Source organism: Canis lupus, chromosome 25, assembly GCF_048164855.1.
Source record: "Canis lupus baileyi chromosome 25, mCanLup2.hap1, whole genome shotgun sequence".
Taxonomy (NCBI): Eukaryota; Metazoa; Chordata; class Mammalia; order Carnivora; family Canidae; genus Canis; species Canis lupus.
In genome coordinates, this window is record NC_132862.1 from 3,907,433 (window position 1) to 3,932,112 (window position 24,680).

General features: G+C 38.7%; 2 protein-coding genes and 1 long non-coding RNA gene across 19 annotated transcripts in view; 1 reads left to right on the forward strand and 2 right to left on the reverse strand.

Annotated features, from left to right (window-relative positions):
• The window catches only part of TMPRSS12 (transmembrane serine protease 12), a 29,534-nt gene extending 28,838 nt beyond the window's left edge, over nucleotides 1–696 (reverse strand). For all 4 annotated transcript variants that reach the window (XM_072797938.1, XM_072797937.1, XM_072797939.1 and 1 more), the window contains exon 1: nucleotides 501–696. In XM_072797938.1, the coding sequence (XP_072654039.1) occupies nucleotides 501–696 (196 nt within the window). The remainder of the gene's footprint in view (nucleotides 1–500) is intronic.
• ATF1 (activating transcription factor 1) overlaps nucleotides 80–24,680 on the reverse strand; it is an 88,800-nt gene continuing 64,199 nt past the window's right edge. For 7 of the 13 annotated variants that reach the window (XM_072797934.1, XM_072797932.1, XM_072797935.1 and 4 more), the window contains 3 exons: nucleotides 23,014–23,196; nucleotides 22,770–22,929; nucleotides 13,994–15,506 (listed from right to left, as the gene is read on the reverse strand). In XM_072797934.1, coding sequence (XP_072654035.1) covers nucleotides 15,362–15,506; nucleotides 22,770–22,929; nucleotides 23,014–23,196 — 488 coding nt within the window. In that variant the 3' untranslated portion in view covers nucleotides 13,994–15,361. Of the gene's footprint in view, nucleotides 1,282–13,993; nucleotides 15,507–19,611; nucleotides 19,742–22,769; nucleotides 22,930–23,013; nucleotides 23,197–24,680 lie in introns of those variants that run through there. The other 6 variants (XM_072797928.1, XM_072797925.1, XM_072797927.1 and 3 more) reach the window with 2 other exon arrangements.
• LOC140617100 (uncharacterized) lies at nucleotides 910–6,779 on the forward strand. Of its 2 annotated transcripts, none has more exons than XR_012017347.1 (3): nucleotides 910–1,049; nucleotides 1,225–1,312; nucleotides 4,604–6,779. It is a non-coding gene; the product is annotated as an uncharacterized lncRNA (long non-coding RNA). The 2 variants fall into 2 exon arrangements; XR_012017346.1 differs by lacking the exon at nucleotides 4,604–6,779 and adding an exon at nucleotides 2,739–2,835.

Sequence of the window (24,680 nt, forward strand, 5' to 3'; positions counted from 1 at the left end):
GGGCCAAAGGCAGGCGCCAAACCGCTGCGCCACCTAGGGATCCCTATTATTTATTTATTTACTTTAAATAAATAATAAATAAATTCTAATTATTTATTCACGAGAGACACAGAGAGAGGCAGAGGCACAGGCAGAGGGAGATGCAGGCTCCCCGCCCGACGCGGGGCTCGATCCAGGGACCCCGGGGTCACGCCCTGAGGGGAAGACAGACGGTCAACCACTGAGCGGGCCCCTCAGGCGCCCCGATTCCACTGAATTTTTAGTCTTTAAAATGGGAATGACGAGCCTCAGAACAGTCTGAGCATACAAGGCCGAGCTCCACAAGCATACGGTGTTCCTGCCAGGACCACTACACTGTCGTCATCAACGGGGCCGCTTGGGTCTGTACATTTTGGAGGCAGAGGGAAAAGCAGAAAAGGAGGGACCCCGACTCAAACGCGACCACACGGGGGAAGAACACACGCGGGCGCTGTGCAAAGGCGGGACTGAACCGATACTGCCCTCTGCGGCCGCCGCTCCGTCCTCCGGGGCCTGCAGCGCCTTCCACCTCCCTTGCCGGGCCCTACGCCAGCCCGGGGCACCGGCCTGCTCCCGCCAGGAGCGGCGCCCCGTCCGCTCGGAGAGCCAGTCGTGTCCGGAGTAGGGGAGAGCGCTCCCCACGAAGAGCAGCGCGGCGCTCAGGAGCCGCAGCCCCATCTTGGAACTTCCGGTGGGCAAGATGGCGGCACGCACGGCCTAGGAGGCGGCGCATGCGTGCGTGCGTGCGTGTGCGTGTGCGTGCGTGCGTACGTGCAGGTGGGCCAAGCACGCGGGGGCGGCCCGAGGCGTGGGGACCGCTGGGGGCGCTGCCGACCTGGCCTCACCTGCGTGGCCTGCGGGCGTCCGCCCCCGGGACAGATGCGGGTGAGGAGCCCCGCGCCCCGCCGGCGTCCGAGCGCTCGCTCATTGGCCGGATCCATACGGTCGTTCGGCGCAGTTGGGGCGGTCGTGCTGGGAGTGGGGTGCGGCGGCCCTGGGCTGAGCTTGGAGGGTCCGGAAGGCTTCCAGAAGTAAGGGCGTGCAAACCCACGCGGGCAGGCTGGGAGGGGAGAAGGAAGCAGAAGACAAAGCAAGTGCAGAGGTTGGGGTCTGAGATAAGACAGGCAAAAAAAAAAAAAAAAAAGGCACTGGGGAACCCAGATTCCGGTACAGGTCCTATCTGTCTCGTTCTTGATTGTGTTGTAGTGGTTTTGTCTTCGACCGATGACCTCAGCGTGAGCTGATAAGATCAAATTGAAGGACCTGGAAAGTTAAAGGCAAACAATGACTGGTGGTAACAGCACACACTGTCTCCTCGGTCTCTCTCTGTCTCTCTCTCCCCCACCCCCCTTCAGTCCCTAGTCTGAGAGATGAATTATTCTTGGTCCATCTCAGAGCCCCTGAGATGCACTTTGGCATTCCAGAAACACTGTGGGGAGAGGTCACAGATAAGTGGCTCCAGTTGGTTGGTGCACCCAACAAGCAGGTATTAACCTCACACTGTGAACCCATACTGAAATAAATATCCCGTCACAGGATAGGTGTGAAGGGTGTGAGGACCTGGTGCTTTTGACGAGCCTGGGTGGCTCAGTTGTTAAGCATCCAACTCATTTTTTGCTCAGGTCTCAGGGTTATGAGATTGAGCCCTGTATCCAGCTGTGCGCTGGATGTGGAGCCTGCCTAAGGTTCTCTCCCTCTTCCTTTGCCCCATTGCCCCTAAAAAAATAAATAAATAAATAAATAAATAAGAAGAAAGAAAGAAGAAAAGAGAGAGAGAAGAAAAGAAAGAGAAAAAAGAAAGAAAAAGAAAAGGAGAAAGAAGAAAGAAAAGAAAAAAAAGAAAGAAAGAAAAAAGAAAGAAAGAAAAGAAAAGAAACGAAACCTGGTCCTCTAATCCAGAGAACATTGTAACTTGTCTAGCAGAGGGGATCCCTGGGTGGCTCAGCAGTTTAGCACCTGCCTTTGGCCCAGGGTGCAATCCTGGAGTCCCGGGATCAAGTCCCGCTTCAGGCTCCTGGCATGGAGCCTGCTTCTCCCTCCTCTTGTGTCTCTGCCTCTCTCTGTCTCTGTCTATCATAAATAAATAAACAAATCTTTAAAAAAAAATAACTTGGCTAGCAGAGAAAAACCACCTGGGGAACAAAGAAATAGACCATGACACCCAATACAAATTCAGACACAAGGGATTAGTGTGGGCTGTGGCAGTCTGGGAAGGGGGGGGACCCCCTAAGGAGGGGGTCGTGAGCTGGGCCTTGATTGTGGGGGAAGATCAAGAAGAGGAAGGAGATGTAGTGAAGACCTGCTAGGGTAAGGGGACAGCATAAACAAAAGCGTGGATATTTATCCATGCATGTTTCTCCTGAGAAATAGAACCAGTAGAATATGTAGAAATATATCTTACAAGATATTTATTATGGAAATTGGCTCATGCAGTTAAGGAGGCTGAGAAGTCCCACGATATGTCATCTGTAAGCTGGAGAACTAGGAAAACCAGTGGTATCAGACAGTCCCAAAGCAAAGGGCTGAGAATCAGGAGCTCTGATGTGGGAGAGTGGGAGAGATGGAGGCCCCAAGTCAAGGTGAAAGGGAGGATTTACCCTTCCTCCACCTTTTTGTTCTATTTGGGCCTTCAGCGGACTGTATTGAATGACACCTGTGTACACTGGTGAGGGCAGATCTTCTTTACCTCAGGCTACTGATTTAATGCTAATCTCTTCCAGAAACACTCTCGGAGACACAGCCAGAAATACTTTACCAGCTATCTGGACATACTTAAGTCAAGTTGATACATAAAATTAACCCTCACAGTCATAAAAATGTAGCGTGTGTGTGTGTGTAATTTTTTTATTCTTTTTACTGTTTTTCTATATAGAAAAAGAGAAGCCTTATTATTATTATTAGATTTTATTCATGAGACACAGGGAGAAAGGCATAGACACAGGCAGAAGGAGAAACAGGCTTCCTGCAAGGAGCCCGACATAGGACTCGATTCCAGACCAGGGATCATGCCCTGAGCCAAAGGCAGACGCTTAACCGCTGAGCCACCCAGGGGTCCCAAGAGAAGCCATTTTTGATGAGGATATGTAAGAGAATAAGTTACAGGCTTCTTTCTGGTTTTGTATTTGATTTGATTCTGTTTTGAGTCCAGAATCCACATGTGTGGCCCTTCTTCCCTTTAGAGGAGTCATTTAATATGGTTTTTAGATATGCACTAGTAAGCTGGGAACCTGCTTCCCATTTACGGGTAAGGTGTTGACTGCTCAGTATAATTGGAGAGAGACTTTTCAGTGTGCAAAGGAAACGGGAAGAGGGAGGAAAGAAGCAGGCAGCCCAGCCCCATGGCAGAAGGCCAGACCGGAGCCAAAAAAGATCTATGAGGGTTTCACTGGGGTTGACCCAGGGTTTTTAAGAACAGTGATGTCTGATGTTTGGTTTTAAGTTCTTTTGTCATTGCAATCTTGAGCTGTGCCGAAGGTTGCTTCTGTTACCTGCTCCCCTACCCCCTCAGTAACAAGGGAGCAGTGTGGGCTGCGGTAGTCTCGGGGGTGGTCATGTGACGGGGAATTAAGGTACAGCCAGGCCAGGCCAGCTGCCTTGCTCATATCATCTTTCCGAGGTCGTCCCGGTTGGCAGCATTAAATCAAAGGAGGCTATTGCAGGTGGTAACGCGAGGGAAAGGGAAGAGTTCACGGCAGGGCTGTGCTGAAATCAGTGGGTGGGAGGCTGGCGATATTGGAGTGAAACAAGTTGCAGCTTGAACTGACCCACAGGCAGACACGAAACAGACTTCCTGTTCCTCAGATATTTTAGTGGAAGGTGATCCTTGAAACACAGTTGGGGTGTGTTTCTGGGACGTGGGAGATGATCAGATTGGGTATGGCTGTGAAAGTAGGTCAAATGACTGGTCTTGCTGCGACAGATAACAAGAGATTTAACAAATTTCTTTTACATATTCTGATCAAAGAATGTAGCCAAGTCATGAAAGGGCCTTGAAAAATGCAGGGTGGACCAGTAACTGGAGAGGTCCTGCTCCTGGATGTCCTCTGCATTTTGCAGATCTTCCACTCTTCTCTCCTGTATTGTCACTTCCTTTCTTTGTGGGATTACTCCCATCAGCAGAAAAATATCCCCTGGGGTGGTAGGCAGCCTCCAAAATTACCTCCATTTAGCCCTCTCCTGGTATTTACGCCCTCATTTAATCCCCTGCTCCCCACTGCCATCAGTGCCAGCTAGATTTAGTGACATGTTTCTAGCAAATAGAAAGTGGCAGAGGTGGTGATCCCTGGGTGGCGCAGCTGTTTGGCGCCTGCCTTTGGCCCAGGGCGCGATCCTGGAGATCTGGGATCGAATCCCACATCGGGCTCCCGGTGCATGGAGCCTGCATCTCCCTCTGCCTGTGTCTCTGCCTCTCTCTCTCTCTCTCTCTCTCTCTCTCACTGTGTGCCTATCATAAATAAATAAAAATTAAAAAAAAAAAAAAAGAAAGTGGCAGAGGTGATCGGCTGATGGGCTGTCACTTCCAAGATTAGTTTATAAAAAGATTGTGACTTGTTCTTGACATTCTCTCTCCCTCTCTCCCTTGCAGGGAAGCTGGCTACCTGGCTGTGAGTTGCTCTAAGGACCAGCCTCTAGCAGTAGCCAGAGAGGGACTGAGTCCTGTCTTAATGGCCAAGAAGAACCCAATCATAGCACACCACGTGAATGGGATGGGAAGCAGATCTCCCCCTGGTCAAACCTGCAGATGAGACCACAGTTCTGGCTAACACCATAGTTGTGACCTCATGAGAGACCTTAAGCCAGAGGCGCCCCACTGAGCCAAATTCAAGATTCTTGCCCCATAGAAACCATGAGCTTATTTCCGAATTCATTTTATTTCATTTTCAAACTCAAAATCAGGAAGATGCAGACTGAAACCATGAACTCTCAATTTTCATAAGATTTGTAAAAAATTACAGTTGGTGACAATCTGAACAATGGGTACATTTATATGTTGCTAACTGGAGAGTATATTGTTATAACATTTTGGAAAAGAATTTGACTTTATGGGCAGCCCGGGTGGCTCAGCAGTTTAGCGCCACCTTCAGCCCAGGGTGTGGTCCTGGAGACCCGGGATGCAGACCCGGGATCGAGTTCCGCGTCGGCTCCCTGCATGGAGCCTGCTTCTCCCTCTGCCTGTGTCTCTGCCTGTCTCTCTCTCTCTCTCTGTCTCTCATGAATACATTTTTTAAAAATTTAAAAAAAGAAAAAAAAGAATTTGACTTTATTTAGAGAAGGTGATGATGTGTATTTTCTATGACTCAGCAATTTCAACCTGGTATACTTTCCAGAGAAACTCATGCTCATGATGCACAACAGAATTAGCTGTAATAGTAAAAATCTGGAAACAGTTCAGATGTCCCTCAATAATAGATTCCAAAGTAGGTAGATACGTTGTGTCATAGTCACAGTACATATAAGGTAAAATGAATGAATTACAGCTATAACCACATGAATGAAAGTCAAGAACAATACTGTATGAAACAAAACTAGCTGCAGAAGAAAACTCACTGTAGATTCAACTTATGTTAAAGTCAAAAACATGCAAAACTAAACAATATATTGTGTAGAGCAGAGCTGTCCACTGGAACTCTGAAATAATGCAAATATTCTGTAACCAGTATAGTGACCACTAGACGTGTAGCTATGAAGCACTTAAAATATGGCTAACATGACTGAGGAACTGAATATTAATTTAATTTTAATTTTAACTTAAATTGTTACCTGCGGCTAGTGACAACCATATTGCACACCCAGTTTATAAAGAGAATCCATGGAATACTAAATACAAAATTTAGGGATCCACTACCCACTACCTCACTATTTTTGTTGTATTGAATATTTAGTCCATATAAAAGAATATTTATAGTACGGTGTATGTACAGTTTAAAGAATAACAATACAAGGATGCCCACTTAAGAAAAAGAATATTGTTACTTTTATTTTTTAAATTTTATTTATTTTTTAATATTTTTTATTGTTTTTTAAAATATTTTTTATTTTTTTATTGTTACTTTTAAAATCCCCTTTGTACCCCTCCCTGATTCTCTCCTTTTCTCTTTCCCTAGAAATAACCAATATTCTAATTTTTGTATTTATTTATTTTTAAAGATTTTATTTATTTATTCATGAGAGATACAGAGAGAGAGAGGCAGAGACACAGGCAGAGGGAGCAGCAGGCTCCATGCAGGGAACTGGACCTGGGACTTGATCCCAGGTCTCCAAGATCACTCTTTGGACTGAAGGTGTGCTAAACTGCTGAGCCACCGGGGCTGCCCTGTAGTTTTCTTATATTATCTTTTTCTGGTTTTGGTTTTAGGGTAATGCTAGCCTCATAAAATGATTTAGGAAATATTTCTTCTGTTTATACCTTCTGAAAGAGATGGTGGAGAATTGGTATAATTTAATTGGTATAAATTTAATTCCTTAAGTGTTTGGTAGAATTCACCAGTGAACCCATTTGGGTCTAGTGCTTTCTATTTTGGAAGGTTATTCATTATAGATTTAAATTTCTTTAATAAATATAGGTCTATTCAGATGGTCTATTTCTTCTTGTGTGAGGTTTTTTTTTTTTTGTCAGATTGTGTCTTTTAAGGAATTGATCCATTTCATCTAGTTTATCAAATGTGTTGGCATCGAGTTTTTCAGAATATTCCTTTATTTTAATGTCTATGGGATCAGTAATGATGTCCTCTCTTCCCATTTTTTAAAAGATTTTATTTATTTATTTATGGGAGGCACAGAGAGAGAGAGAGGCAGAGACACAGGCAGAGGGAGAAGCAGGCTCCATGCAGGGAGCCTAATGCAGGACTTGATTCCAGGACCCCCAGGATCAAGCCCTGAGCCAAAGGCAGATGCTCAACCACTGAGCCACCCAGGCGTCCCCCCTCTTTGCATTTTATTTTTATTTTTTATAAATGTTTTATTTATTCATGAGAAACACACACACACAAAGGCAGAGGCACAGGCAGAGGGAGAAGCAGGCTCCATGCAGGGAGCCCGATGTGGGACTCGATCCAGGGGCCTTCAGGATCACACCCTGAGCCAAAGGCAGACGCTCAGCCGCTGAACCACCCAGGCATCCCCCCTCTTTGCATTTTAATATTAATTTGTGTCTTCTTTTCTTCCTGATCTGTTTAGAGGCTTATCAATTTTATTGATCTTTTCAAAGAAACAGTTTTTGGTTTCATTGATTTTTTTTCCATTGATTTTCTATTTTCAATTTCATAGATTTCTGTTCTAATTTTTATAATTTTTCTCTCCTGCTTTTAAGTGAATTTAACAATGTTTCCCTGTGTTTTGTACATTTTTTGGTGATTTGTTTAGGATGTACCTTTTCTGATCTGTTTAAGAAATCCTTCTCTAAGTTGAGGTCTCAAAGATACTCCTTACCTTATCTTCTAAAGGTTTTATACTTTTTGTTTCTCCTATTTAAATCTTCCATTCAGCCAGACCTAATTTTTGTGTATGGTGTGCAGTAGGAATCTAATTTCCATTTTTTCTATGTAAATAACAAGTACTTCCAGCACCATTTATTTAAACTTTTTGTATGGAAAAATCATGTATAGGGCAGCCCCGGGTGGCTCAGTGGTTTGACGTCGCCTTCAGCCCAGAGAGTGATCTTGGAGACCCGGGATTGAGTCCCATGTTGGGCTCCCTGCATGGAGCCTGCTTCTCCCTCTGCCTGCATCTGTGCTTCTTTCTCTCTCTGTCTCTCATGAATAAATCAATAAAATCTAAAAATAAATGTATATACAAAGGCAGAATAATAAACTCCATGACAATTATCATTTTATGGGCAATCTTGCTACATTTATATCCCTAGCTACCTTCCCCCACCACCAAAATTATTTTGAATAATTTTATCTATAAACATTTTATTATTTCAAAAAATAAGGTATTTTAGAACATAACTGCAACACCATTATCACACTTAATTATAATTCTTTTTTATTTTTTTAAAATTATAATTCTTTAATAGCAACTCATTAAATAAATCCAGCATTACCCTGATACCCAAAACCAAAGACATTACAAGAACATAATGCTGCAGACCAATATCCCTCATGAACAGAGACACAAAAATCTTCAATAAAACATTAGCAGACCAAACTCCAGAATTAATAAAACAGATTATCATGACCAAATGGTAGTTCTCCTGAGAATGCAAGACTGGTTCAGTATGAAGAAATCAATTAATAAAATCTGTCATAGAAACAAACTAATAAAAGCTCCATGATGATGTCAATGGGTGTAGAAAAAGCATCTGGTAAAATTCAACCTCTGTCCTTGATAAATAAAAATCTCATGAACTAGGAACAGAAGGACACTCCCCTGGGACGCCTGGATGGCTCAGTGGTTGTGCATCTGCCTTCAGCTCAGAGCGTGATCCCGGAGTCCTAGGGTCAAGTCCCGCATTGGGCTCCCTGCATGGAGCCTGCTTCTCCCTCTGCCTGTGTCTCTGCCTCTCTCTCTCTCTGTGTCTCTCATGAATAAATAAATAAAAGCTTTAAAAAAAAATTCTGAGGAAGAAAATTTAAAAAGATCTAAACAAAGGAGATATCTTGTGCTTATGGATTGGAAACCTCAATATTGGTAAAATGTCAGGGATTCCTGGGTGGTGCAGCGGTTTAGCGCCTGCCTTTGGCCCAGGGTGTGATCCTGGAGACTCAGGATTGAATCCCACGTCGGGCTCCTGGTGCATGGAGCCTGCTTCTCCCTCTGCCTGTGTCTCTGTCTCTGTCTCTGTCTCTCTCTGTGACTATCATAAATAAATAAATTAATTTAAAAAAATTGGTAAAATGTCAATTCTCCCTAATTGATCTATATATAGGTTTAATACAATCCAATCAAAATCCACCAGGATTTTTTAAATTTATTTTTTAGGGATCCCTGGGTGGTGCAGCGGTTTAGCGCCGGTCTTTGGCCCAGGGCGCGATCCTGGAGACCCGGGATCGAATCCCACATCGGGCTCCCGGTGCATGGAGCCTGCTTCTCCCTCTGCCTGTGTCTCTGCCTCTCTCTCTCTCTCTGTGACTATCATAAATAAATAAAAATTAAAAAAAAATTTATTTATTTATTTTTTTTAAAGATTTTATTTATTCATGAGAGACACAGAGAGAGGCAGAGACACAGGCAGAGGGAGAAGCAGGCTCCATGCAGGGAGCCCGATGTGGGACTCGATCCCAGGTCTCCAGGATCACGCCCTGGGCCGAAGGCAGGCACTAAACCACTGAGCCACCCAGGGATCCCCAGGATTTTTTTTTTAAATAGATTTTGGCAAAAGAAAAAAAATAAAAATAGAAATAAAAAAATAGATCCTGGCAAGTTGATTCTAGTATTTATATAGAAAGGCAGAGGCACCTGGGTGGCTCAGCAGTTGAGCTTCTGCCTTCGGCTGAGGGCGTGGTCTCGGGATCTGGGATGGAGTCCCCACATCGGGCTCCTCGAAGGGAGCCTGCTTTTCTGCCTGTGTGTCTCTGCCTCCCTCTGTGTCTCTCATAAATAAAATCTTAAAAAAAAAAAAAAAAAAAGGCAAAAGAGCTAGGATAGCCAAAACAATTTCAATGGGGGAAAAAACAAGACTTACCATAAAGCTACAGTAATAAAAACTGTGGTTTTGGTGAAAGGACACATACAGATCAATGGAACATTGTTATATGAAACTAATCCTTTTGAAAAAAGGACTTATTTTATTGCTAAATATATAAACACTTTGTGTTAGAAAAGAACTGCTTCTTTGTATTCTACATCCAATTTCACTGATGAAAAGATGCACATTTTTAACACTTAAACATCTCTGAAATCAGTGTGCATCTGGCCATCAGTGCCCCGTCGTACTTGCACTGGCAGTGGGTTTTCTCTTACTGGTACTTCGGGGCGCCTGGGTGGCTGTCAGTTAAGCACCCAGTTCTTAATTTCAGCTCAGGTCTTGATCTCAGGGTCCTTCTTACTTGTACTTAAGATAATAGTATGCCTTACAATCAATGGTGGTTTACAGCTGGTGAAATTCAGTATATTAGGTCAAGGTTTTTACCTGTTCAAATCAATGTCTTTACTGTTTTCCTGGTTTTTGCATTAGTTACGAGAGAGGTATGTTAAAAACCTGATTATGTAGTTTTCTTTCTCATTACATTTCTGCATTTTTCTTCACATCCTGATCATGCATTCAAATTTAGATGTTTCATCTCCCAGATGAATTGTATCTGTCATTTTAGAGTGACTGTCTTGTCCCCCAAGTAATATTTTTCTCTTTAAAGTTTATTTTGTTCAATTGAAATATAGCTATACCAGTGCTTTCCTTTGGCTAATATTTGGCTGGTGTAACTTTTTCAATGTTTTTCCTTTCAACCCTCTGTATTCTTGTGTTTTAGATATGCCTTTTGTAAATTACGTATAGCTGGATATTGTTCTTTAATTCAACATGACAATCTTTAGTATTTAACTGAAATGCCCAGTGCTTTTACCTTTATCATGACTGATACATACAGATTTCTCTTTTACTTTGGGCAATTTGTCCTGCCTGTTTCTTTTCTCTGTTTTCTTTTGGACTAATGAGTGTTTTTATTAGGCATAGAATTCTAAATGTTTTACTATGTACAATGATAGACTTTTTCAACAGAGGACTCTTTCCTCTTTTCCTCAGGTAGTTTGAGCTTGTGGAAAGATCATGTTTTATGTTTATTTGGTATCCAAGTACAATGTTTTGTACAGTTAATTCATAGAAATTGCATTCAATTACTTATGATGGTAGTTGAGTAGTAGGCAAAGAAGTAATGTCTTTCTCCTTTTTGAGATGCAGTTAGAAAGTCTAAGTCCATTTTTGTTTAGTATTTTATAAACTTAATCTAAGTGTTATTTGCAGAATATTTCTGGAATTTAAAAAAATTGTGGAGGGGGGAGGAAGCATTTTTTTCCAGATGTAATATTAAGTATCTAATTATTGTCAATAGAATATAAAATGCATTTCTTTTTCCCAAAACAAAGTATTGTTTTTTTTAAGTTTTTTAAAAGATTTTTAATTTATTTATTCATAGAGATGCAGAGAGAGAGAGAGATAGAGACAGGCAGAGACACAGGCAGAGGGAGAAGCAGGCTCCATGCAGAGAGCCTGACGTGGGACTCAATCCCGGAACTCCAGGATCATGCCCTGGGCTGCAGGCGGCGCTAAATCGCTGCGCCACCGGGGCTGCCCCCAAAACAAAGTATTGTTACCATACATAAAGTCCTAAGTTTTCTTTGGTCTTTCATTTAGAGAATGGTACATATTAAGATACCATTTATGAACTTCTAAAAAAGACATCATCTAATCTGTGTTATTTATAAATTTATGTAGTAAATATAAAAACATGGACTTGGGGGCACCTGGCTGTCAGTAGTAGAGCATGTGACTCTTGATCTCAGGGTTGTGAGTTCCAGCCCCATAATGGGTATAGAGATTACTTAAAAAAAATGGACTGGATCCACACTAAACTCACGATACTGGTTTCCTTTAGGAAGGGAAATTGGACTAGAGATCAGAAAATTATCTGAAGTAAAGATAACAATATTAACATTTATTATTCTGAATGGTGGGTGTACAAGGATTTGATATGGTCAACTTGTGTAGTTTTTTATATATTGTTTTAAAAGTTTGTAAAACTGTGATTTAAAAATAAAGGTTGCCATCTAGTGGGCACATTTAAATAGAACCTTAAAAATCTTTGCTAATAGGTAAAGATAACAACAGAACAAGGCTTTTTAGACACTTCAACACAGATAAGAAGGTACATTCTGGTGGTCAAGACCACAAACTTTTGGAGTTGATCACACCTAGGTCTGAACCCTAATTTTGTTATTTACTGTGTGATTTGGGCAAAATTTCAAACTTTTCTAGGCCTCAGTGAATTTGAACCCCAGACATTCATTATGGAGCATCCCTATGAACCAGGTAAGCGCTGCTTCAGACTGTGGGTATGTGGAAAAGCACAAAAGAGAATCTCTCTCTAGAGTTTAATAGAGAGGGACTATTATTTTATTTTTTAAAATGGGATTAGCGTCCTTTTATGTATTTATCTAAGCTCTACACCCAACGTGGGGCTTAAAAAAAAACAAAACACCCCAAGATCAAGAGTCACATGCTCTACCTACTGAGCCAGTGAGGTGCCTTAGGACTACCACGATTGGTAGGCTTAAATCCTAGATCCCTAGTTATTAATGCTCATATCACCTTAGGCAAGTAATAATAGCACAAGATCACGATATCTAAATTCCACAAGAGGTGTAACATTATCTTGTTCACTCTTCCTTGAAAGGCTTGACATATAAAAGACCTTTAATAGTATGAATGAATGCTATTACTTCAGTACAGTTTCTGGTGGATTTACTGTCCTTGCTGCCCTCAGTAAATAGTAGATATTAAGGAAATGATATGACTGTTATGTTATATATATATAGGAAACCCTGGATTTGTAAACAATTTAAAAATTTATACACATTTACATATGTTATCAGTTAAAAACTGTATGTACTTATCTAAGGCAGTAAACTGCTGTGTATCTATCCTGTCAATTTTGAGGGAAAGGATCCCAACCATGAAATCATAAAGACTTGATGCCTAATGCCCAATGTTTTCTACAACGAAATTTATACTGAGGGGACAGAGTTACCAGAATCTCTTATAAAAAAAGAAAAGGTTAAAATGGCCTATACCTCCTCCAAATAATTGTCCTTGAAAAGATTCTTGCCAAACTCTCCTTAGCACAGGCTTTTGAAATCTACAACTTTGATGTCAGCATTTCTTTGCTTTGTTTTATAGTAAAAACAAGTACTATTTTAAAAGAAACCTACTTTGTGTAACAAATATAACTGTAATTAGATTTTCATACTTTGACATTACTGTTTCACTGTAATCTGTTGTGACTTTTCCTTTAAATCAAGCCCTTACTCAAATTTCACTCACTTTATATCATTTTTACAGCATCATTTGAGAATCTGAACTGTCATATTTAACTATATAATTATAAGCCATAAATACTTATTTTTTATCATTCCTACGTCCATATATTTTCACTGGAGAAAAACACATTTAACCAATAGCTGCAATATAATAATTGAATGAACAAATATACAGTTGACCCTTAAGCAACACAGGTTTAAACTGTGCAGGTCCACATATGCATGGATTTTTTTCGATACAGTACAGTATTAGAAGTGAATTTTCGCTTCCTTGTGATTTTAGTATGTTCTCTAGTTTTTTTAAATTTTTATTTATTTATGATAGTCACAGAGAGAGAAAGAGAGGCAGAGACATAGGCAGAGGGAGAAGCAGGCTCCATGCACCGGGAGCCCGATGTGGGATTCGATCCCGGGTCTCCAGGATCGCGCCCTGGGCCAAAGGCAGGCGCCAAACCACTGCGCCACCCAGGGATCCCTGTTCTCTAGTTTTAAGAATCCAGTATATAATATATGGAACATACAAAATAGTATTGATTGTTATTGATAAGGCTTCTGGTCAATAGTAGGTTTGTATTAGTTTTTGGAGGAGTCAAAAGTTATGCATGGATTTTTTACTGCATAGGGGGTCAGTGTCCCTAACCCCTGCATTGTTCAAGGGTCAACTGTAGCAAGATTTTCAAAACTCTAATACATGCCATTCATGCTCTATACAATAAAAGGGAATATAATTTATACACTCAAGATTTGTTCATAGGCAATAATTATTTCCATCAGCATATAAATTGAGGGACACCTGCGTGGCTCAGCGGTTGTGTTTGCATTTGGCTCAGGGTGTGATCCTGGAATCCGGGATCGAGTCCTGTCTGCAGGGAGCCTGCTTCTCCCTTGCCTGTGCCCCACTCCCTCTCTCATGAATAAATAAATATCTTTTTAAAAAAATGAAGAGAATGGCTATCAGGAAGCTTGTCCACATATCAAGTGATATATTTTACATTCAGCAAACTTAATTTTATCAAATATCCTTTAATTTCACAGACAACAATATGATACATATTGTGTAAGAAGCGCACAATAATTTTGCAGTACAATTTCAAAGTGTATACAAACTGGAATACAGAGGTTAAACATTGGTGTACTGATGGGCATTCTTGAGCTTTGGATAAACTGTATACAAAACTTGCAATTCAAATATTAGCCAATCTGGAAACTTTCTCATAATATAAAAATGATACTTTGAGATGCAAAATATTTTTTTTTACTAAACAAACTATATAAACATTTAAAATAATCATTAAAAACTCAACTTTAGAATTTATAAAGATTAGCTATAAAAATATATTGGCAGTCACTTTTCTTAGAAATGTACCATTCACTACATTACAAAATAGACTCTAACATAAAATTGCCTTAATAACCATACTATTTTAGAATCTGATAAACCTTACATTAAATTGATTATAAAATCCTCTTGGAAAACTTTGGTATGCATCTTCAGAAGGTTTTTAAAAAATACTCTAATATCATCTCAAGGGCCTGTAAACATTCCATTCTATTAAAGCACAACAGAATAAGTAATGTATATTGAACTGCATACAGAATATAGAATCAAAAAACAATTTATTATATATTCGTAGAAAATCTCCATTCCCAGAGTAACCAAAAAACAAGCTATTTAAAAGTATCAAACTTTTAAACAGAAGTTCTCTTTCCATTCGGATAAAAAAATGTTACAAAATCACCACACTCCATTCATGTACCTTATATGCCTTTTAGGACAAAGCCTAAAAATAGTGACTCCATGTCTCAAAACCCCTCTCAAGTCCAAAAAACAAACTTTAAAAAAACCATTTAAAAGATTTGACAATAGAACAAGTATACATAATCAGAACACATAATTTATATATTTAGTTATGGTATTAGCTTTTCTTTTATATTTGTAATTTAGAATTTATCGGCAGAAAAAACCGTACACGCGCACACACACACATACACAACTGAAAAAGGTAAATTTTAGGAAACAGTAAGAAATGCAAACCTACAGGGTAAACTGATTTATTTTAAAAATCAATTTACCAAATTTCATCTTATCTGCCATTTTTGGATTCTTGTTATTTAGAAAATTCAAATTGGTGCAAATTCATTTCCTGCTTCTTGCGTAGGTTTAATTTGTACAGTGTTTCCAGTTGTGCCAGTAACTTCCTTGAGGTCATTTTCTACTTTATCTTCTGTCACCAGATCTCTTGCATAAGATATTTGAGTTGCAAAAGCCTAAATAAAAAGCTTCATTTTTGACCTTTTAATTTATAAAACTCCACTAGAAAAAAAAATCCATCTAATTTTAGGCAAGTCTGCAAAAATATTTCTTTCTTAATCAAACACTTTTGTGGGAATAAAGATCCTTCAAAGTTTTTAACTCTTCTATTAGAGTTTTGTTTTGATTTTCCAAGACTGCAACTCGATTTTCCAGGCATTTTACATATTCTTTCTTCTTTCTGCGACATTCTCGAGCAGCTTCTCTAAATATAAGCATTAAAAACCAGTGTTAGAAAAAAAGTTCACATTCTTTAAATGGTAAGTGCACCGCATTAATCCTCCCTGGTCATCCATATCGCCATTGAGCGAAATACATTGATCTTAAGCGTAGAATTCAATCTGATTTGGCAAATGCATATACCTGCATAACCTACACATTTATCAAGACAGAACATCTTTGTTGTCCCAGAAAGATCCCGCATGCCCAGTCCTGGTCAGTCCTTTCCCCCAACAATTACTGTTCTGATTTTTATCACCTATTCCACATCCTCCTGTAACAGAGTCATACAGTATATACTCTTGTGTTTGGTCTCCTTTCACTCATTATATTTTTGAGTTTCATTGATGTTTGTGCAGTGGTTTTTTCCCTTACTGCTGCTGGGTGTATTCCACTGTGACTATCACCACAGTTTATCGATCTATTCTTTGGGGCTGTTTCTAGTTTTAGCTGCTATGCTTATACCTGTCTTTTTGTGAACAGATGTCCCATTTTTCCTGGACAAATATCAAGAAGCAAAATTTATGGGTCCTCTGGTTATCTTCCTTTATTTTTTATATAGGTTTTAATTACAAACAGTGCTTGATACTCAGTTTTGTACATGTCCTCTTAACAATATTTCTATGAAGTCCCATGCATGTATTACATAAATAGAGAAGTAGAAAAGTATTGAGTATTTTTTATACTATGTACTTAATGTAAGTATTACCTGCAACTTATTTTTTTACACACAATTTTAATGATATTTCTATGTTGGTACAGATCTTTGCCATGTGAATATTTCACTGCTAATTCATATTCATTTCCCCAACTACTAGTGAGACTCAACATCTTTTCAAATACTGGTCATTTGGATCTCTCATGTAAACTTGCCTAGTCATACCCTTTTTCTATTCATATCTTTTCCTGTTTTACAATGAGAAATTACAACCAGGAAAGCCTGGGTGGCTCAGTGGTTGAGCGTCTGTCTGCCTTTGGCTCAGGGTGTGATCCTGGGATTGAGTCCCACATCGAGCTCCTACAGGGAGCCTGCTTCTTCCCCATGCCTAGGTCTCTGCCTCTGCGTGTCTCTCATGAATAAATAAAAAAAAAAAAGGAAATTACAACAACCTAAGGACTCTCTCTGTGCATTATACATATTAATCCTTTATTTAAAAAAAAAAAAAAAAAAAAAAAAAAAAAGGGCAGCCCAGGTGGCTCAGGGGTTTAGTGCTGCCTTCAGCCCAGGGCCTGATCCTGGAGACCCGGGATCGAGTCCCATCGTCAGGCTCTCTGCATGGAGCCTGCTTCTCCCTCTGCCTGTGTTTCTGCCTCTCTCTGTCTCTCATGAATAAATAAAATCTTAAAAAAAAAAAAAAAGATTATCTGAGAGAGACACAGAGAACACATGCACATGGTGGGAAGGAGCAGAGGGAGAAGGAGTCCTAAGCAGACTCCAAGCTGAGCTTGGAGCCCAAAATGGGGCTTGGTCTCACCACCTTGAGATTTAGGACCTGAGCTGAAACCCAAGAGTCGGACAGTTAATCAACTGCCCAAGTGCCCCTCTTTATCTGTTCTTTTTTTTAAGATTTATTTATTTATTTACTCATTCATTCAGAGAGAGAGACAGACAGACACACAGGCAGAGGGAGAAGCAGGCTCCATGCAGAAGCTCAACATGATCTAGGATCAAGCCCCGGGCCGAAGGTGGCGCTAAACCGCTGAGCCACCCGAGCTGCCCATCTTTATCTGTTTTTATATTATTTTCTACTCTACCATTTGACTTCTCAGATTTTTAAAATTTTTATATCTTATACCATAAATGTCTTTTTCTTGGCTTAAATTAAAATTCCCTGCACTGTATATTCTTCTTTTAATTTTAAAGATTCTATAGCTTAATTTTTCACAATGAAATCTTTACCTGGAATTACTTTTGTATGTGATATAAAATAATGAGTCCAATTTAATTTTCTTTCACATGTGGAGCTGTCAGTTAACATTTATTAAATAAACCGTCCCTTAGAAGTATACTAACACAAAAAGCTATTTTTGGGCTTTACCCTGTTTGCTAATGTTACTGTCTGCCCCTTTGCTAATACCAAGTTTTGGGGTTGTTTTTTCCACCCGGGCACCCCACTGATACCAAGTTTTGATTACCGTGGTATTAGAGAGTATGTTTCAATGCTTAACATGACAAGTAAGCTCTTTCTGTTCTTAACCATTCTTGAGTATTTTTTTCTTTCATGTAAACTTTTATTTTGTCTAATTCCACGGAGATCTACAGAGATTCTAACTTGAATCACAAGTTTCTTTCTTTTTTTTTTTTAAAGATTTATTTATTTATTCATGATAGACATAGAGAGAAAGAGAGAGGCAGAGACACAGGCAGAGGGAGAAGCAGGCTCCATGCTGGGAGCCGGATGCGGGACTCGATCCCGGGACTCCAGGATCGCACCCTGGGCCAAAGGCAGGCGCCAAACCACTGAACCACCCAGGGATCCCCCACAACAAGTTTCTATGTGAATTTTGGAAGAACTGATATTTTATATTAATGGCCCTCATCGAAGAACACCGGTATTTTCTATATATTTCGATACTGTTTTAGTTCTCAATAAGATCTTTAAAATGTGGATCCTATGTCTTTCCTATTGAATTTGCTAAGTATTTTATGATATGTTACTAATGTGAATATTACTTCCCATTGTATTTTCAAGATGGTAATTCATAGAAAAATAACTTATTGCTGAATTCCTTATAAAGCACGGTAGTTTAAAATTTTTTTTATTATGGAATAGTATACACACACAAGACTGTAGTATAGTTATAAGTTATGAAGCATATCTGCAAAATTATAAAATGAACACATGTAAACCCAACACCCAATTGAATAAGTAAATAATCAATATTGCTGAAAGAACCCTCTGTGCATTTTCCTGATTCCATCCCTCTGCCTTTTGCCCAAAAGCAATTATTAGCTTCAATTTTTTATTTATATTCATAGTTTTAGTAATAAAGGCCTCTAAATTACATATAATTTAGTGTGCTTATTTTCTAAAATTACAACCTGTTTTCATTCAACTTTATTTTTCTAATATTTATTCATGTTACAGTGATCATTCACTCAGTTGATACAAATGAACACTCTTTCATTGTATAAATACAAGTACAATGTATGTATCCATTCTGTTACTGATGAATACTTAGGTGGTTTCCTAATTTTTGCTGTGTGAACATTCTTATGCATACTTCCTGCAATAGTCTGTCTTAGGCACATACACAGAGTAACAGCTGAGTCAAGAAGCACATCCAGATCAACTACACAAGATAAGGCCAATTAATTTCAAAGCAGCCATACCAATTTTCACTCCTGTAAGCAGTCTTTGAGTTTCACTGTTCCAAAACCTTGCCAATTCCTGGTTAGACTTTAAGATTTTTGCTAATTGGGTGGGGATAAATGGTATCTGAGTATGTGGTATTTATTTGCATTTCTTTGATTACTGATAAGGGCAAGCAATTTTTCATAAGATTATTAACCACCTGTGTTTTCTGAGAAATGCCTATTTATCTTCTGTTGGGTTGTACTTATTAATTTTGAAGATATTTGTATTTTTTCAAACACATTTTTTGGGGTTAGACATGCTGCCTGTATCCTCTATAGGCTTGAAGCTTGTATTTTCACTCTATTTTGATGAAAAGAAATTATTAATGAAGATTCATTAATCTTTTATGTTAAAGTTTGTGTGTGGGAGGGGGTGTGAGTTGTTTTAAGGTATTTTTTCCTATTCCTGAAGCCAAAAAATTACATATTCTCACCACAAAATTTCAAAATGTCACCTTTCACATTTGTGTTTTTATCCATCTGCAGTGATCTTTGTGTATGGTGTGAGAAAAGAAATCCAGTATTTTTTTCACATATCAATAATTATCCTGGTACCATTTACTGAAGTGTTCCTCCTTCCCCCAATAATCTATCCTACTGTATTAGGGTTTTATGTGTTCATGGATCTATTTTTGAGCTCTCAATTTCTTTGGTCATTTTGTTTTTTTTCTCAATGCCAGTATCACATTATTTCAGTTATCACAGCTTTAAATAAAACTTGATATCTCCTCACCTTATTCTTGTCTGGAATATTTTGGCTGTTCTTGGCCCTTTACTCTTCTATCAATTTTAGTATCACTTGTCAAGTTCTTCAAACAACCTGTTTGGGTTTTGATTGGAAGTGCACTGAATCTATGGATCAACTGGGGGAAAAATAATCATCTTTATAATACTGAGTTTCTATTATCTATGGACATAGTATTTATTTCTCCATTTATTTAGATCTTCCTTAACGTCTTTCAAAAATCACTGTACAATATTTTTCATAAATGTCTTAGACATCTTTTGTTAGATTTATTCTCAGGTATTTTATTTGCTGATAACATAAATGATATATTTTTAATAATTATTTATTTACCAAACCATTGCTGATGTAAGGAAATATGATTTTTGAAAACGGGCTTTATATTTAGCAGCCTTATAAATTCATTACTTCTAATAATTTTTCTGTAAGTCCATTTTAAAAAATAGGCAATTCTGTATAAAATAGTTTTCTTTCATTTAAATTCTTGTAATTGCCCCCTGCCCTTTTCCTGTTTTACTGAATTGCCAAAGATTTCCAGTACAACGTTGAAGAGAACTGTTTCTTTTTCAAGCTTTCATACTTTGTAGATGATTCTACTGGATATTCTAAGCAGATGAATATATATTTGCTACTAATAGCAGTTTTATTTTTCCCAATTTTTATCATTTTTATATGGTCTCTTCATCTTTGATGATTTTCAATGACATCCTTTTTTTTTTTTTCCTTTGAATATAGTAGATACATTAACTGAAGACTTCTCATATCTCATTCTGTTATCTGCTCTTTCTAGCTCCTGAAAGGTAGTATGGTATTATCTAAGACTTTGGACTCTGAAACATGGACATGTGTGTTTAAATCCTACCTCTACCACTTACTAAATAGTTTAATCTTGGGTGAAAAATTACTTTAGGGGTTGGGTAGTCTGTGATTTTTCAACTTATATTTGTTAGAACTCAACGTATGAGAATTTGTCAAAGCCTGGGTTGAGATCGCTTTCTTCCAAAAAGTTGGGGCACTTTGGACCCAGATCCATTTTTAAATTATAGCTCTTAAACAACACAGGTTTCAACTGTGAGTCTACTTATATGCAGATTTTTTTCAATAAATATAGTACTGTAAATGTATTTTCTCTTCCTTATGATTTTAACATTTTCTTTTCTCTAGTTTATTCTAAGAATACAGTATATAATACACCTAACATACAAAATATGTGTTAACCCACCGTTATCAGTAAGGATTCTGGTCAACAGTAGACTAAGTTTTTGGGGAGTCAAAAGTTATACATGGATTTTCAACTGAGGAGAGGTCAGCACCCTAACCGTTGTTGTTCAAAGGTCAATTTTATAACTCTCAGTTTTGGATAAAGCACTTCTTGTGTGTTGAGTTCAGGAAAAAGAATCTCTGATCCATTTTCCCAGCCTGCACAAACCCCAGGCTTTGTCCCTGGTCCCCACCGATTACCAAAGCTATACCAATCACAAAGATTTGAATTTATCTATAAAGTATATAGGGGCTGCTTCAGTGCTTATTAACCTCATGGTCTTGTGCTTCTGGTTCATCTTTTTTTTTTTTTTTAAAGATTTTATTTATTTATTCATAGAGACACAGCTAGAGAGAGAGAGGCAGAGACACAGGCAGAGGGAGAAGCAGGCACCATGCAGGGAGCCTGATGTGGGACTCGATCCCGGGTGTCCAGGACCACACCCTGGGCTGCAGGCAGCGCTAAACTGCTGCGCCACCGGGGCTGCCCTTCTGGTTCATTTCTAACCTCAACAGATAGCTCTTCTAATTATTTAAAGGGGTGGGTTTTTTAAATATTTTATCAAGCTTTTTTAAAGATTTATTCATTTGACAGAGAGAGAGCACAAGCAGGGGAAGCAGCAGGCAGAGGAAGAGGAAGAGGGAGAAGCAGGCTTCCTGTTCAGCAGGAAGAGGAAACAATTCCTACTCTGGATGTGGGGCTCGATCCTAGGACCCTGGGATCATGACCTGAGCCAAAGGTAGACACTTAACCGACTGAGCCATCCAGGTGCCCCTCATCAAGCTTTTAAAAATATTATATAGCTGAGGTCATACTGTCAGAAAGAGAAGTCTCATTCTAGTTAATTTTTAACAAGTCTTTTCGGTTTCCTAGGTACACAATCATATAGTCAGCAAAAAAATACAATTTTTCTCCTAGTATTTACACATCTTAGTTTCTTGTCTTAGTGCACGCATCTGCTGGAACCTCCAAAATAACATAATCCTGCCATGTTACCAAGTTCATTTACAACGATATATGCTCTTAATTTTTAGTAACGAAACATTTTATCCTGAAGTAATTAAATGCATCTCTCTGGTCCTCTTATAATAATTTTTATTGCTCTAGAAAATCATCCTTTTATTCTGGTTTTCTAACTTATTGTTGAGGAGCTGAAAATAGAATCCTATTGTAATTTTAAAAACATTTTTTTATCTGTGGATATCTCCCCTTTTTGGTTCCTAATATAATTTACTGGTATCCTTTCTCTCCTTTTTTCCCCTTGAACTCACTGAGAAGGCGACTCATTTTTATTTCTCAAAGAACTGATGGTTTTTCATGGCTGATGTACATATAGCTATGCTTAAAATACATTTAAAATGAAAATAAATGTTTCTAGAGGTTAAATCACTGCTATATATTCATGGGTAAAATTAATTTTTGAGGATCATTTCTGCGTCCATCACTTTTTGTAGGAATTCTTTCCTCTTCTTGCTGTCAATGGCTAGCAGCAAATTATTATTTTCATTTAACTTTTGTCAGCCCAACAAGAACAAAATAAATTGAAAAGCTCTGCTTAACAGTACTATTCAAAAGATACAATATATGAAATAAAGAGATAAACAATGGAATGCAGTGGTGCACTGGAAATGAACTAGACATAATCTAACACTCAGTTTAAAAAAGTGTATATAACCTCTCTTCATTTTTTAAAAAGTAAGCTCTATATCCAATACGGGGCTCAAACTCACAACCCCATGATCAAGAGTCATGTGCTCTAACGACTGAGCCAGCCAAGTGTCCCAAACCTCTCTCATTTTTAATATGCACTTCCAGTTAACACCTGGTTATGTCTTGATATTTATAAAAACATTACCCATTCTGGCAATACAATTTTACTACCTACCTGTTTTTCATCAACCTTATTTCTCTTTTCAGTTGGGGGTCATCTGTTTTAGTTGTCTGAGATGTTAGAGTCACAGGGGAAGTCATCACCACAGTTTGTGGTAGTGAAGTAGCTGAAGGTGTGGTACGGATCTGATAAGTCTGCATATCTCCTGATGCAGCTGTGTGGTCAAAAGATTGAGTTAATTCGTAAGTGTCTTTGAAAGTACATTGGATGTTTTCTATAGACATTTAAGCATACTTACTTTGTACAACCACTTGGTTGCTGGGCACAAGTATTTGCTGTCCATCAGAGGTCTGTGCATACTGGAGAATTGTTGTACCTTGCTGAGTACTGCCTGAATTTGTCATGGTTAATGTTTGAAGTCCCTGTACTCCATCTGTGCCTGGACTGGCCAGTTGTAAGGCTCCATTTGGGGCAATGGCAACTTTAACCAAAGAGAGAACATAGCTTTTGTAAGGCTATACAATACACTAAATTGCAAAGGATTGGTGAAAAATACCCCTAAACACTATTTATTAAAACAGGTCTGAATGCAGTTCCACTTGATAACTGTTGACTACTTTGAACTATAGGTAAAAGAAATAAAATGGCATTTATCTGTAAAATTTTATAGTTCAGATGCACCAATCTTAAATTTAGTCTCAAACTACAATATAACTGATTAGTCAAAACACATTTTAGGTTCCATGAAGCACCACATGCTAATTGCTAATGCTGTCACATTAATTCTGGTGCAGTAGGAGAGGGTATCAATAGCTAGCTTTTAAAGGAAAAATAAGTAGAAGGAAACATTAACATAGTTTGTAATTTTTATACAAATAAGCTGTAAAAAAAAAAAAACACAAAAAAACAAATAAGCTGTAAAGTTGGGCAGCCCCGGTGGTGCAGTGGTTTAGCGCCACCTGCAGCCCAGGGTGTGATCCTGGAGACCCGGGATTGAGTCCCACGATGGGCTCCCTGCATGGAGCCTGCTTCTCCCTCTGCCTGTGTCTCTGCCTCTCTCTTTCTGTGTGTCACTCATGAATAAATAAAATCTTAAAACACACACACAAATAAGCTGTAAAGTATTTTTTTGTGTGTGTAAAGTTTTTTTGTGTGTGTGTGTGTAAAGTATTTTTGAATAGACTATGCTTATGGAAAAATTTTAATTGGATTAAAGGTTATATAATGAAAACATAAATCTTCATACTGTTTCTGAGCTCTGCTTTCCAGTGGTAACCACTGTTAAAATGTACTAAATGTTACTTACCTAGGTGATATTTTAAAAATGTAATCTATTCAAGTCACTTCCTAGAGAAAAATCACCAGTAAGGTTTGTCATGAGAAAGCCCAGTTATAGATCACATTACTATATGCCCCCCCCAAACATTTTTCAATAAATTTCATTTATGTTAATATTTTCCTCTCAAACTTTATTTTATTTTTTAAAAGTATTTATTTATTTATTCATGAGAGATACAGAAAGAGAGAGGCAGAGACACAGGCAGAGGGAGAAGCAGACTCCATGCAGGGAGCCTGACATGGAACTTGATCCCAGGTCTCCAGGATCACACCCCGGGCTGAAGGCAGTGCTAAACTGCTGAGCCACCCAGGCTGCCCTCCTCTCAAACTTTGAAACACTCAAAAGGTCTGATGGAATAGAAAACATTTTAGCATTATGCAATCCCACATAATAAATCCCCTTTAGAATTTAATGCCTCATCTCGGTACACTCTTACAGATTATCATTATGTAACTTTTTGTCCCTCTTTTTACACTCTGGACCAGAAAGCCAAAACACATTTGTCTAGACATGTGTGTTTTAACTGAAAATAATTTTTCTGGAGTTTCTAATTATCCCTCCTCCACTGCCACACAACAAGTATTCCTACATACTTTAATTTACACAACTTTAGAAGTAACGACAGC